This window comes from Scophthalmus maximus, chromosome 2 (assembly GCF_022379125.1).
Source record: "Scophthalmus maximus strain ysfricsl-2021 chromosome 2, ASM2237912v1, whole genome shotgun sequence".
In the NCBI taxonomy this organism is placed as follows: domain Eukaryota; kingdom Metazoa; phylum Chordata; class Actinopteri; order Pleuronectiformes; family Scophthalmidae; genus Scophthalmus; species Scophthalmus maximus.
In genome coordinates, this window is record NC_061516.1 from 26,282,940 (window position 1) to 26,297,750 (window position 14,811).

Sequence of the window (14,811 nt, forward strand, 5' to 3'; positions counted from 1 at the left end):
AATGTGAAGACAACTTGAGTTCAGATGTAGAATCTGTAATAGACACATTTTAATTACAATTTAATGTCTTATGTGTTTATTTAAACTCAAAATTTGGAACAGGGACAAGAGATCCGATCATTGATCTTTGATTATAGATTATATCTCTCGTGACAGTGGACAAGTACACGAGAAAACAAATACAAAATGAAGCCTCGGACATGTTTTATATGAAAAATGATTCACACACTGATCAATAACTTGAAGATCAATAACTCGATGACTGACTAAATATTTCAGATTGAGAAACTTCCTTATGATGAATTAAAGTACGTGATCAGTCCAGTTCGTCTTCTGTCTTGTCAACACCTTGAATTTAAATTTCACATTAACTTTTATTAATTATATTAAACGTCTGAGCTGAGGTGTTTTATTTTGAAAAATATAGTTCAATGAAAATGCGGAAGTGTCTTTAAATACAGGAAGCTGTAATAGACTCTTCCCTTTGATTGGACGATCACACGTTACGATCAATCTGACCAATGGATGAGCCGCAGAGGAGAAATATAAACCCGCTGTTCTCCAGCCGGACGGTATCTTTCAATATTTGACTTCAACTGAACTGAATCATGTCTGGACGCGGAAAAGGAGCCGGTAAGACCAGGGCCAAGGCCAAGACCCGCTCCTCCAGGGCCGGACTCCAGTTCCCGGTGGGTCGTGTCCACAGACATCTGAGGAAGGGCAACTACGCCCAGCGTGTCGGTGCCGGAGCTCCGGTCTACCTGGCGGCGGTGCTCGAGTACCTGACCGCTGAGATCCTGGAGCTGGCCGGTAACGCGGCCCGCGACAACAAGAAGACCAGGATCATCCCCCGTCACCTGCAGCTGGCTGTCCGCAACGACGAGGAGCTCAACAAGCTGCTGGGCGGAGTCACCATCGCTCAGGGCGGCGTGCTGCCCAACATCCAGGCGGTGCTGCTGCCCAAGAAGACCGAGAAGCCCGCAAAGAAGTGAAGACCCCCGGGACCGACTGACCAACACAACGGCTCTTTTAAGAGCCACACACCCTGAACCAGAGAGAAGCTGCTTCCTGCACTATTATGTTCATTCATGATTATAAGTTCGAAGAATTGATAAATAGTAAAACGTATGTCCGAATAAGAACATTGGAAACTTATAAATTAGCAAAAAAAGCATAAATGTATAGTCTTGTTTTCGATTTCTACTTCATACACATTCACCTGGTTTAGAACGAATTAATGACTACCTAGTTTTCACTGATTTGGAATATAATTAAAATGTAATGGTTTTTTATCAGGATTCCAGTTAATATGCATGAACCTCTAAAATTTGATGGAGTGACTTAAGATCAATCTTGAAAAGGACTTCTCAAAGTTAATGTGGTTTGGGTTAAGATTCCCGTGAATGTGAAACCACTTCCTACCGTAATGCCTAGTATAGACACGTGGCTTGAACCAAGTCCGTGTTATCACGTGAATAACGATAAAATCGCTCTTTCAAATTCATATATTTATGCAGTAAGATAAACACGTGACTTGTCTGTTTAGAGGAACATGTGATCTTCAGTGAACAGTGAGGTGGCTCTTAAAAGAACCGTTGTGTAAATATCAGGAGCCGGGAGACTCTAAGCTCTCTCCCCTCGGATGCGGCGGGCCAGCTGGATGTCTTTGGGCATGATGGTGACCCTCTTGGCGTGGATGGCGCACAGGTTGGTGTCCTCGAACAGGCCGACCAGGTAAGCCTCGCTGGCCTCCTGCAGAGCCATGACGGCGGAGCTCTGGAAGCGCAGGTCGGTCTTGAAGTCCTGGGCGATCTCTCGCACCAGGCGCTGGAAGGGCAGCTTGCGGATCAGCAGCTCGGTGGACTTCTGGTAGCGGCGGATCTCCCGCAGCGCCACGGTACCGGGCCTGTAGCGGTGAGGCTTCTTCACGCCGCCGGTGGCCGGCGCGCTCTTGCGGGCAGCCTTGGTGGCGAGCTGCTTCCTGGGAGCTTTTCCTCCGGTGGACTTACGAGCGGTTTGTTTGGTTCTTGCCATTTTTGTAACTTATTCAGTCAAACAGAGAATGAAGTGAAACGCGGTAAACAGCGGGTTTATAAAGGAACTGCCGGAGATACGTCACAGGTCGTTGGACCAATCCGGGAGGAGCGCGCGCTGGAGACTCATCAGCCATTGGATGAATCAAATTTGAAAAGTCAACCAACCACGTTCAGCGGCTGTTTAACGGCTTCAGGAGAAAAGGGAAACGATTTGATGTCTGCTTTTATCGGTGTGAACAAAGTTCAAACAGTTTTTGCAATATGTTTCTCCATAATTGAACAACATCGACAACATTTACTTCAATCTTCCTCTTTTCAAAAGTCCTGTTTAATATTTTCAAAATATATAATATATTTATTTTTTTAATCTTTCATGGTCTTTGAGGTCTGAAGCTGCAGAGCTTTGATTCATAATTCTGTTGGAATATTGCAATATATGAAAACCTTTGACTGTTATAATAATTATATATATATTACGGTTCATGTGGGTTTTCTGGACAAGAAAAAAAGCAACTGTGTCGCTATATATATCTATATATATAGATATATAGAATGTATTACCTGTAATCTGCCTCCCAACAGACGCTGATCTGCTAATTTGTTGTCTGTCACAATCAATATTTCATATATATTTTAATCAGACTGATGACATCACACCCTCAGACAATAACTGATCATCTTGATCAATAGCCTCTGATTATTGACACTTTAGCCTCAGACGTTAACAATCATATCGATGACGTGACCTTATTAAACGTGTTTAGTGGCAGATGAATATTTATTTCCTGCTTTGATGAACTAGAGTGAACAGCAGCTGATCGCCGATCAATGTCGGTGTAACGAGGCTGCAGCAGAAATCTGAATGATCATTATCCTAAAATCTGATGCGTTAATTCATCTCACATGTGTTTTCTGGTCGATTGGAGTCTGGTGGGTCAACAGTGGACAGTGAGTGATTGATGACGTCAGTGAGTGACAGGAGAGTCGCGCTCCTCAGTAGAAAGTGTGGTGGCTCTTAAAAGAGCCGTTGAGTGTGTGACGTCAGTGACCGGCAGCCGCTTCACTTCTTCGCCTTCTTAGCTGCGGGCTTCTTTGCCGGAGCTTTCTTGACCACGGGCTTCTTCACGGCGGCCTTGGACTTCTTGACAGCGGCCTTCTTGGGACTCTTCTTCGGGGGGGCGACCGTCTTAGGACTCTTCTTCACCACCGTCTTCTTCGCCGCCGCTTTCTTCGGGGACTTCTTCGCCACCGTCTTCTTCGCCACCGTCTTCTTCACCACCGTCTTCTTCACGGCCGCTTTCTTGGCCGCGGGTTTCTTGGCTTTGACGGCGGTCGTCGGCTTCTTCTTCACCACCACCACCACCGCTTTCTTGGCGGCGGGCTTCGCGGCTTTGGCTTCCTTGACGAGCTTGAGGGAGCCGGACGCCCCGATGCCTCTGACGTGGATCAGGACTCCGGAGCTCACCAGCTTCGTGATGGTGGCGTTGATGCGTTTGTTCAACTTGATCACGTCGACGCCTTTAGCCGACAGGTTCTTCTTCAGCGCGGTCACCGAGGTCCCCTTGCGTTCCTTGACCTCTGTCAGACAGTCTGTGATCATCTGCGGCAGGGAGGGTCCGTCCTTCCTGCGCCGGGGAGCGCTCTTCTTCTTCGGGGACTTGGCCACTTTGGCCGGGGCGGCCGCTGCTGCTGCTGCTGGAAGTTCTTCTGCCATGTCGTCGTGTCGTGAGATGTGCGGTGTCTCAGTGACGGTGTCCGCGCTCAGCGCAGGAGGCGGGATTTATCAAGCCCATGAGAACCGTGAAGAGTGAAGGTGCAGCGCCTCCAACGTGGCGACACTTTGTGTTTTCTCCTCCGCGTCTTGTCCAGAAAATCCACACGAACCGAGCGCGACTGGACTCGAGTGTTGTGTCCGCGGCGAGGAGCCTCTGTCCCCGTCACGCCGAGCTCACGTTCGCCCGCCGTCACTCGGTCGTTTCCCTCCAGGAGCCTCCAGACCTCCCGGACACCCGCCGACTCTGCACAACTCGCGTCACTTTTCCTCTGATAAAACGCGTGAAAACGACTCGTGTGGACACTGACCGCGGTTGTCCGGCGAGCCGACGCGTCTGTGGACGAGTCCGAGTGAAAAGTGTGACTCTGAGTGATCTTCTTCAGCTCAACCCGCGGAGCTTTAGTGAGGAACCAAACACACCGGCCTCCTGCCGCAGCTGACCCCGTGGAAAACTCTCCGTCTCCGGCAGATCGTGACACACAGACACCGCCGGATCCTTCTCTCATTGACGAGGCAGTGATCAGCTTCAGATGTGGATCACGTTGTCACAGCCGAGGGGAAACGTGGAGATGAATCCATGAAACACATCTGTGCCACAACTCTGCTTCAGAACAGAATCAATGTTGGTTGATTTGTAGAAACAGCAGCTACGTTAAAACATCAAGTAACATTCAGCTCTGTTTCAGATGCTCTGATGTGTTTTGTCACGTTAATGTAAATACATATATGGAAAAGTTTCTTGTTAATCAGAGTTATAGAAGAACAACAGACTGACTGTTCTTCAGACACAAGACAAGTGTAGCCGAGTGGTTGACTAAGTAAGTTCATCCTATAATTTTCTTTTATGTTTTTACAATACTTCCCTCATATGTTTTACCTGCGTCGTCACTGCGATGTTTGCAGCGAAGGACATCCGCTCGTCCAGTGTCACAGCCGGTTCTTTCACCACAGTTGGTGGGACACGACTTCCCTGGGAGCAGAAGCATTTTTCTTCCTCTCCATATTGCTCCACCATTTTCCTACGGTAGTTAGATTTCTCTTTGGAAATTGCTGCTTTGCCATATTTTCCCACGACAAGTTGATTTCAGTAACAAAGAACATCTGCCTTGTCCGATGTTTCCATTGTCTTTGTAAAGTTGTCTCTCTCTCTGTGGACAGTAAAAAGCCGCAAGAACCAAAGTTACTGTGGCAACTGAGTTCCTGAGCCACTGAAGGAAAAAACCATGTAATGATGATGAAGAACTTTACATAACAAAACTTGTGTTTGGGCTGATTGACTAAAAACTACTGCACAGACACATTTGATGCTCTCACATGTTTCCTGTCTCTCGTTCGACTCACATGTTCAGTGACCTTTAACGTTTAAATTCACCACGTTTGAATCACAATTCAAACAATGTGTTCAGGAATATGATTCTTGGAAAAACACAAATGAGCCTAGAGTCAAATTTATATAGATTTCATATTGTGTTGTCCACGTGTGACGACGTTACAGCAGCACATGAAGAAACAGGCCTCAGACAGAACCAACGCATAGAGCAAGTAAATATGAATATGTGCAAACTTCCCGTCAATCAATCACCTGTTCCAATCGATTTTCTGAACAGAAACAAATAAACAGCTTCATCCACTGTTGTATCATGTATGTAGTCGGGACGTCTGAGGTCCTGACTACACTGCGTTGTGTTCTGGTTCACACTCCGACGCTGGACATTAACATAACTTGTGGAACTCGACTTATTCCTGAAGTGAATTCATGAAGAGCGAAACGTCACTTGCAATTCAGTCTTCACAACAATGTAGTGTCTTTTTCTCCATATATGGAATGAGAGGGGAATAAGTGTTTACATCTCTTTCTTTGGAATGCCAAGATAAGGGTCTCCTGATGAACCCTCACCTCACCTTTTGACCCCTCTAAGTTTTACGACTCACATAGCATATCTTGGATCAACCAGATGTTCCTACTCAAGCCAACAACGGACCTATAAATGTAACCCCCCAAGAAGAGTCGGAAGGGTTGTCATTTTGGCCGGACACTCTCCAAGCTCTGCAGTGCTTGTAATCGATGCTGGTCTTTTTGTAATAAACCTTTATATACAATCAAGACGGTGTCGGCGGACTTCTCTTCAATACATCTTCACATCATCGATACTTAGTATACAACAACAACAACAACAACAACAACACACCTCTCGCAGTCAAGCTCAACACAGGCTGACGAGTAACTGGCGAGCAGTAGAGGGCTCAGTAATTCAAGCTAAAGCAGAGTTGAGGTTGAATTGTCCTTCCTATCTACTATTCCTTGACCTCACAGGAAAACGTCATTAGGTCTACTTCTACTTCTACTTCTGATTGACTCGTTTACATCTGTGCATGGCGCCTCATGTTAAATATCACTGCCGCCATGAATTGTGGGGCGTCTTTATCTCCAGTGTATCCTGTGCTAGGAGATAGGAAAGGAAGCATTGAAGCTCCTTTCCTAAACATTTAGAGGATCTGAACAGCTCTTATCATGGTGTTGATCAAATTCTTCCGGGTCACGTCAAGATTTAGCAAACTTCATAAGACAATCTTCAGACACACCACAGTGACAACTGCTGGTCAACAAGATACTGCACCTGGTATTCACAGTATATCAACCACTCTCAGATGAGTCTTCTACATCTGTATCCTTCCTCGTTAGTATAGTGGACAGTATCTCCGCCTGTCACGCGGAAGACCGGGGTTCGATTCCCCGACGGGGAGAACTATTTGTTTCCTCCGATGTAAAACACTCTTTGGATCATAAACTTCTATCTGAAGGGAAACGTGGACGTCATCCTCAACTTCTCTTCAGATGTTGAACCTCTGGACGCAGTGAATGTTCTGTGGACATTGTCTGAAAACATGTAATCTTAAATACTCACCAATATAGTTTGATCATGTTTTTCTGTGGTCGGGCAAAGACAAGTGAACCAGGTTTGGATTTAAAAAGTTCTTCTTATTGTCTTTAACTGACCAGTTTTCTGTGACCTCAGTAGAAATCGTCATGAGGTGAAGGAAGGAGGTTTCATAGGACTTAGGAAGAGCCGACTCCACTTACACTATGTAATTATCGCATGTTATTGTATAGTACAGTTCGGATCATATTTTCTCCAGAGTTAGCGTCTCTACATTGGCTTCCTGTAAAATCCAGGATTGAATTAAAAATCCTGCTCCTCACCTTCAAAGGCCTTAATAAACAGGCCCCATTGTATCTTACAGAGTTCATTGTTCCATATTATCCTGTCCCTTTTAGTAGTTCAGTTCTTCAAACTGTTTAAGACTTTATTTATACAACACCAACTACAAATAAAATGCAACACAAAATGCCCCCTTCCCTCCAACACACACACACAAATACACAAAATGAACAGAATGACTGGAGACATCATAGCTGATATATGAACAGATCTCATGGTTTAAGCTCGATGTCTGTTGTTGTCAGTTGTTGTCAGTTGTTCTTCAGTCACTGAAGTTGGATGAAAAGTTTAGTCACAGCGCCGAGATGGTCTTTGGCTACGAGGCGCGTTACATCTCTAGTTTTTTAGCACCAAGACAGAGAATGAATGGAATGATGCAAACTTGAGCATAAACTTTTCTCCCCGTCGGGGAATCGAACCCCGGTCTTCCGCGTGACAGGCGGAGATACTGTCCACTCCGCTAAAGCTGGGGAACAATAGTCTGTTTGGGTGGGGGAAAAAGAGGAAAGAAGGGGAAAGAAGGGGAAGAGAGGGGGAAGAGAAAAAGGAAGAAAAAGAGAGAAAAAGAAGGGAAATGTGGCTCTCTGGCATTCTCAAAAAGCTGAGGTCCTTGTATAAGTTATTAAGTGATAATTGAAAGGTTCATAATCCTTGGTAAGAGTTGGGTTAAAAAAGCTTGTAACCACTGGGGTTTGATCCGGCAACCTTTGGATCCGTAGCTCGTTCTCAAAGTATTGAAAACAGAACAGATCATTTTTGTATAAATGTCAAAACTACTGCTGGCGAAATAAAGTGCAAATTTATTACGAAATATAAATCTCTATTCTCTCTCACACATATGCAACAAACATTTAACTTTTATGAACCAAAAACTCAGGAAATCACTATATACAATAAATATAAGGAATATACAAATAAGAAAGAGAAACATAAATAAAACTCTGCATACTTTAAAAGGCTACATACAGACAAACTTAAATATCTACTCACACGTGACTATAGCAAACAAAATTAGATCAAATATTTAAATAAAATAAATAGAATAAATAGAATAAATAAAATAAATAAATACAAATAAATACAAATATAAAACTGTCAAAAGAAAACTCTACATACTTTAGAAGGTCACTTGGAATATGATAAAAATCTAACTTTTTTTCAATCATTTAAAAACTTTTTACACTTAAAGAATGAAACAGATTTATTTTTTTTGTGCCCTCTTCCTCCTCATCTCTTCCATCCACTGGTCAAGGGACATGTTAGCATTTTGGGGACAGTAAATGTACCCATAATATTGACCATGGCCATTGTCTTTGTTCCGGGGCTGGTGGCACTGACTGCATTTATTTTTGTCTGTTGTCCGATTGTATGGCCTACGTGCAGGTGATGGGGTGGGAAGGGGGCCATGAGGGGCAATGGATTTGGCTGCAGGTACTTGTGGGGCCAAAAACACAATTGGGCCAATAGCAGGGCTGGGGTCGATGACAAAAGGGAAGCGGGCAGAGGTAGGCGGAGGTGCTGGCTGAGGAAACAACTGCCTCGGGGCTGGCAATCTCGGGCAGAGAGCCTTCGGGGCATGGAGGTGATGGGCTGGAGCAGCAGACTTCCTCTTGACCACTGCCTGTCCTGCTGTACTTGGTGGCAAGTGGTACTGATGTTGAGGGCCTGGCTGTAGGGGTGCAACAGCGGGGCGTATCTGTACGGGTGGGAGAGGGGCACGAGCTACTGGAATTGCAGGAGGCAAGTTGACCCCTTGCAGCAGAATGTTACTGTCCTGCCTCTTCAGTCGCTTATTGTGCCACTGAATGAGAGTTGTTTGATTAACATCAAACAACTGCAGAGTAGTGCCCTGCATGACTGCACCGTTAGCCAGGACCAGCTGCCTGATTTTGCTGTAGTCCCTGAGAATCAGAGTCCATCTAGTCAGAGCACATTTGCCCTGTTTTTTGGGGCTCTTATATATGCTACATAGTTTGACAAAGATGGACTCTACCAAACGACAACAATCTGGCCACTGAGCAGGGGATCCTGTTGATCCTAAGACACAGCGGGTCATACTCTCTACACCAGGCGTAAATTCAGGTTTCTTTTTGGAACACCTGAAGCGACCTGATGTGAGACGCACCTGGTGGCGTGCAGCGTATGTCACCCGCTGCTGATCATATGGCAGGAGGTTCTGCCACAGGGCTATGATAGTGCTGGCCTGCTGGTTGTTGAGCGTCTGGCCAGTTTCAGTCCTCAGCCCAACCAAGTACTCGGCTAGGCAGTCCACACGCTCCATCCCTGGGACACAACGCTCATCCACAGCCTAGTAAGAGTACATTATAGTGAGAAAAAAAACATAACAGAACCCTAACACATGTGGCATAGTATAAATTGTCACATAATAGACTCACCTGTTGCTGCTCAGGTGCTGCTGGGGTGATGGCTCGTAATCCAGCCATAGCAGTAGCTGTAGCAGCAGGGACAGTGGTTGCGAGTGTGGTTGGGAGAAGAGGACGAACAGAAGCTGAGCCAGTGGTGACAGCTGATAGGCCAGACCTGATTCTTTTTGGAACATCCAAAGGCTGGGAAACAAAAAGGATTAGAAAACAAATAAAAAATCACAATATACGACAAATTAAAAGAGATTATGACACATTATATACAAAAGCACTTACAAGCTGTTGTTGAGGTGCAGCATGAGTGATGGGAGGTGATGCCGAAGGACCAGCAGTTGCAGCAGGAGGGACAGTAGCTTGGAATCTGGTAGTAGTTGGGAGCACTACAGGAAGTCTGGAGCCGGCAGGGAGGGCTGATGGGCCGGAGGGCTCGTGAACAATCTAGAAATAAAATGGCATTAAATCAGAGTTTATCTGTTTGGATTATGCATTTATTCATTCATTTATTGAATATATGTGAAATCATTGCCCTTTATTTATGTTACTTTTTCGTTATTGCAATGTTATTAAAAATAAAGATTGCAATGAAACTTTAAGGTCAGATTACCATGAGCTAAATGTAAATTCACTGACATCATATGACAAAAAACATGTGACAAGAATAATTACCACATGTTGCTCAGTCGCTGCTGCAGCGCTACAAGATGCAGTAGGATGGAGAGAGGAGGGAGTTGGAAGGCTGGCTGAGCTGGTGGAGTCGGGTGATGGACCAGAGGACAAGTCCAGCAGCTCAATGGTGGGGTCCAGGCTGAGGCTCAAACCAGAATCCTCAAAGCTCTCAACTTCCAACTCTTCTTCAGTGCCTACATCCTCCAGCATCTGATCAGTCTCCTCCGAGTCAGGATGTACATCCTGCAGGGCCTGGCCTGTCTGGCGGTACAGGTAATCGATACCTATTAGCTCCCCTGAGACAGACAAGAGAATAGAAATAGGAAAATTGGCTTTCAGACAATGCATTAAAAAGTTTATTCTTTTTTATGCATATGAAAAATAACCTCATCACTATGAAAAGCTCAAACTCACCAGTGTAAACGGCCGGTGGCTGAAAAGAGGGGACGAGCTTCCTTCCAAGCACCTTGACACTGTGTGTGTTGACACATTGAACAAGGTCTCCTGAGTAGGTCAGCAAAGCAGGAGGCTTGACTGCCAGAGATGCGGCATGACGGTCCTGGTTCCATCTCTTAAGGCCTTCCAGAAGGTACAGCTGGAAATTCAGGCCGTTGGCACTCGTTCCTTAAGACAGAAGCAGTATGAGAAATAACTATATGATGTTTTTTGTCACTGTTTACAACATAATAATAATAAATTATATTTGTTTCATACTAACCTGGAATGAACCTGTTGAGATGCAGGTGGAAGGACTCGAGCGATGTGGACCCTCTAGCACACCTGTAATTTGGCAGGATGATGCCCTCTTTGGTGGTGGTGCCAGTCTGAGCATACAGGAGTACACCTGGTTCATCCTGGATGCACTTAACGTGCCTCCTCTGGGTTTGCCAGATGTGCTGCATTCTCTCCTGGTCCAAGAGAGGGACACCAAGAAGGTCTCTGCCCTTTTCCCCCATCAGCTCATTTAAGAGGCACTCAATCAGAACAATGGTCTGCTGCTCTCCTCTTGTCCGCCTTCTGCAGTGCCGGGCCAGTTCATCCTTGGTAATGTGCTGGTCTACCATTTTCTCAGTGATGCCAGGGACACCTTCGCGTTTCAACTGTTCCCTCTTTGCTCGCCGCACCAAGGCAACATCTTCACTGTCCCACTCAAAAATGCAGCATGACAGCTTTGCCATGAAGATGGGGTACAAAGGATGTGCATCCTTTGTACACCCCGATGCCAGTCGCCGCATGAAATGGTATATATCCAGTTTCACAACCAGGTCTGGCCATCCACCAAATCTTTGCTGCAATTTAGTCTGCCCTCTGCCCTCCAGACAACAGTCACAGTCTACATAAAGTAGCTGAGGAGGGGTCACACTAGCATTGCTGTACCTGCGGATGAGGTCAGCTACCATAATGTCCAGAGCGGGACCCTCCTGAGCAGTCAGGACACTGATGAGGATTTGGCCCACCTCGTTGCTCACAGATGTAAGCCACAAGGCGGTCCCCTTGGCAAGGCCCGACAGCTTCTTAGTGATCTGTAATCACACATAAAGGTCAGTTGGTGATTAAATAAATCGGAAATGTGTAATGCTTGTATAATAGTACTATGTTTCTTTGTTTTTAAATAAAGCATTCAATTCATATTTCACAAATGTACTTCTAATGTAATAATTGTAATGTACAGTGTATTCTACTGCATTGTAGAATACTACAGCATTCACAGTTAAAAATATGTACTTTTTTCGTGGAGTCCATTTTCAGGATACTGCCAAAGGTAGATGTTATGCTGGCCTTGATGTGTTCAAGCCTGCTCAGGATGTCTCTGCCATAAACAGCCAGCATCCACCTGTGAGATGGTATGGCTACTGGCTCAGGCGGCTCCTGGAACTGGACAGGGAGCAGGCATGGCCGGGCAGCAAAGTCCGAGCATGCACCAAGGTACCGGCAGAGTTGCTTAAGCCACTCCTCGCTGTGGTTTTCCCTCAGCTGCTTGACCAAGCGGGAGGAACTGTTACCAAGGGTCCTCTCTCTCAGAAATCTTATGACACGCATGTCACAAGCATATCTGCGTTAAACAAAGGGAAAGAGACAAACAATAAAATCAGCTCATTTGCAGTGTGTTTCAATGACAAAAAAAAAGAGACATAAAATGAATAATCTCAGTTACTCACCTTTGAGTAAGGATTATTCGGAACTCAAGCCTGTGGGCCAAGTCCAGCTGGTCCAAAATGGTTTTGCTGGTGGAAATGTAGCTGGTTTTGCAACCAACTGCGCTGCACCAGAGAGTCTCTGTTATCAACAGGTAATACCTGTCAATATCCAGAACCTGGCGGGCTCTCTTGTGGGCTCCATAGCCTGTGAGATGTTTACCACACACAGGACAGGTAAGCCTGACCTTCCAAAGGTGGTATGGCATCCACACAAGAAGCCGGTGATTGAAAAATCGCTCTGGAGTGGGGATCTGGTGATAAATCAATGCTGGCTCTGGTGGATCATACCAGAGTTTGAGGTCAGAGCGCAGCCGCTGGTGCTTCCACAAAGCTGCTGAAATCCATTTCTGATCTTGAAGAGGAATGGTCTTCAGGAGTTTAGCAGGGAGCCAGCCAGGTGCTGAACCAGCATCAGCCTCCACATTTCCGGCCAACGGAAGAGGGTCAGGAGCAGGATGGGTTGAGGGACCAGCAATAGATGGAGAAGCAACGGCAGGTGCTGAGGTCACAGGGGGGAGAGGAGCAGAGGAGGAACCAGTGGAGGTGGTAGCTGACACTTCCTGATTTGTAAATTAAAATTAAAAAAGGGTTAAATATTATCATTGTTTCCAGTTTAATAAAAGTGGGAGTGAAGACAACAAGTTAATTGAAGTGTTTCTCACAACTCTAGTAGCGGCTGATGGAACCGAGGAAGTGGAGGCCATCGAAGACACAGGAGAAGGAGGAAGAGACAGAGGGGAAACAGTCTGAACGTATCTCCTGGGACTGTGGCCAGGTGACGGGGTCCTCCTCCCTGTGGCGCATGAAACAGTGCTGGACACGGCCGAGGACAACGAAGCGCTACTTGTGGGCTGAGAGAATGAGAGCACAGTTAACAACATTATAAATAAAAAAATGTTATTACCAAAATAGTTATTACAGTAATTAAAACAAGATCATTTCAACATATATTTAACAAATGAAAACGCAAAAAACAAGGAGAGGATGCAGGACATCTTGCAAACCCAGAGGAGGCACGTTAAGTGCATCCAGGATGAACCAGGTGTACTCCTGTATGCTCAGACTGGCACCACCACCAAGGAGGGCATCGTCCTGCCACATGACAGGTGTGCTAGAGGGTCCACATCGCTCGAGTCCTTCCACCTGCATCTCAACAGGTTCATTCCAGGTTAGTATGAAACAAATATAATTTATTATTATTATGTTGTAAACAGTGACAAAAAACATCATATAGTTATTTCTCATACTGCTTCTGTCTTAAGGAACGAGTGCCAACGGCCTGAATTTCCAGCTGTACCTTCTGGAAGGCCTTAAGGGATGGAACCAGGATCGTCATGCCTCCTGCTTTGCTGAGCTCCACAGGAGACCTTGTTCACTGTGTCATAAGCTGTCACTCTCCTTACATTACCTTGTTCACATGCTTCCTAGCCAAATCGAGGTTTGGCGTTAAATTGGCCCCGTGAGACCCACCGAACCGCGGTTTCGTAAACTGATGAGAAGAAAAAATAACGCGAGGTGGATCCTTTTAAAATTAAGATATTCAAATACATTACAAATATAAGTATCAGTATCAGTGCTTCCGCATTACTTACCGATGCCAAAGTCAAAGCGGGCTTACGCACTGTCAGACCAGGTGTTGAAGAGGAGGATCCTGACACTGGTGGCGTTGAGAGTCTTGGTTGTGGTGTCGCTGAGGGAGAGGCAGGTACCGAGCTGGAGGGCTACAGGTTCCAAGAAATGACCATGAAATTTTACTATACAGAATACAACACACACCAACACATCATAATGTTTTGTATGTCATCTGATACCTTCTTTGTATGGAAGCCACAGCTGCATGTCTGTGTCCCTCCAAACAGAGACATTTGTCCCCTCCGCTGCATCGGGCATTTCTCAATCTGTAATATTGTTTGACAGTGAGCTGAGCTGCAGGATTATGGCATGGCTTTAAGTTTAATTATTGTACACATATCACTTTCTTCAAGTATACCTTCAGATACAGATCATGCCACTTTTTCTGACGTGGCGCCGGCCTGTTTCCTGCATCAGAGGGCCAGACCCCAACAGCAGCGAACCGTCGCAGGCGTGACATCCACTCCTCATCACCCATAGCCCTGTGCTTTTTGTCTTTTGAAGCCATCTGACAATAAAAAAAAATATTTTTTTTGTAAATTAGGGTAATTTTGACACATTTGTGCTCCATGTATAATATGTTATTATGCCATGACAAAACATACAAGTTTAGAAAACTTTATAATCAATCATTAATTGATAAAAACCACGAAAAGAAAATGATTTATAGCAGTACGAGGAAAGCTATCTTACTGAACCTCTTAAATAACAGGGAACCGATTCCGGCGGTGGGGGGATGGGCACAGACAGTATAGGAGCCATTTTCGCCAAGATTTTATCTATCAAATTACAGTGACAACAAGTAATGACAGTCACTTTTATCTTAATACTGCAAAACTGTAACCGACGCTGATAAAGACTGTAATGGCCACTACAGTTATGAATGAATTGATAAATTGG

At 45.3% G+C, this 14,811-nt stretch overlaps 4 protein-coding genes and 1 non-coding gene across 5 annotated transcripts; 2 read left to right on the forward strand and 3 right to left on the reverse strand.

Moving 5' to 3' along the window:
- The first annotated feature begins 596 nt into the window (after positions 1 to 596).
- On the forward strand, positions 597 to 1,512 carry LOC124849578 (late histone H2A.L3). Its single transcript, XM_047328425.1, has one exon. It carries the CDS (start codon positions 609 to 611, stop codon positions 990 to 992), a length of 384 nt encoding a protein of 127 aa, XP_047184381.1. The 5' UTR covers positions 597 to 608; the 3' UTR covers positions 993 to 1,512.
- On the reverse strand, positions 1,475 to 2,045 carry LOC118300295 (histone H3). Its single transcript, XM_035624596.2, has one exon. It carries the CDS (start codon positions 2,032 to 2,034, stop codon positions 1,624 to 1,626), a length of 411 nt encoding a protein of 136 aa, XP_035480489.2. The 5' UTR covers positions 2,035 to 2,045; the 3' UTR covers positions 1,475 to 1,623.
- A 289-nt stretch (positions 2,046 to 2,334) lies between these two features.
- Positions 2,335 to 3,776, reverse strand: LOC118300282 (histone H1-like). Its single transcript, XM_047328369.1, has one exon. It carries the CDS (start codon positions 3,748 to 3,750, stop codon positions 3,097 to 3,099), a length of 654 nt encoding a protein of 217 aa, XP_047184325.1. The 5' UTR covers positions 3,751 to 3,776; the 3' UTR covers positions 2,335 to 3,096.
- Positions 3,777 to 6,483: 2,707 nt separating this feature from the next.
- On the forward strand, positions 6,484 to 6,555 carry trnad-guc. Its single transcript has one exon. It is a non-coding gene; the product is annotated as a tRNA-Asp (tRNA).
- Positions 6,556 to 7,811: 1,256 nt separating this feature from the next.
- On the reverse strand, positions 7,812 to 13,298 carry LOC118300275. The gene is made up of 9 exons (XM_047328127.1): positions 12,942 to 13,298; positions 12,241 to 12,839; positions 11,807 to 12,134; positions 10,800 to 11,604; positions 10,496 to 10,705; positions 10,082 to 10,377; positions 9,692 to 9,853; positions 9,428 to 9,598; positions 7,812 to 9,339 (listed from the first exon to the last, which is right to left on the reverse strand). Exons 1-9 carry the CDS (start codon positions 13,158 to 13,160, stop codon positions 8,233 to 8,235), a joined length of 3,897 nt encoding a protein of 1,298 aa, XP_047184083.1. The 5' UTR covers positions 13,161 to 13,298; the 3' UTR covers positions 7,812 to 8,232.
- Positions 13,299 to 14,811: the final 1,513 nt, after the last annotated feature.

Bases quoted from the DNA above. Each gene is read 5' to 3' on its own strand.
- LOC124849578 (XM_047328425.1), top strand. From the start codon at position 609: ATGTCTGGACGCGGAAAAGGAGCCGGTAAGACCAGGGCCAAGGCCAAG.
- LOC118300275 (XM_047328127.1), bottom strand. From the start codon at position 13,160: ATGTTGTTAACTGTGCTCTCATTCTCTCAGCCCACAAGTAGCGCTTCG. The intron at 12,135-12,240 runs GTGAGTAACTGA...TGTTTAACGCAG, and splicing joins CGAATAATCCTTACTCAAAG to ATATGCTTGTGACATGCGTG. The intron at 9,854-10,081 runs GTAATTATTCTT...TTTTATTTCTAG, and splicing joins CAGCGACTGAGCAACATGTG to ATTGTTCACGAGCCCTCCGG.
- LOC118300282 (XM_047328369.1), bottom strand. From the start codon at position 3,750: ATGGCAGAAGAACTTCCAGCAGCAGCAGCAGCGGCCGCCCCGGCCAAA.
- LOC118300295 (XM_035624596.2), bottom strand. From the start codon at position 2,034: ATGGCAAGAACCAAACAAACCGCTCGTAAGTCCACCGGAGGAAAAGCT.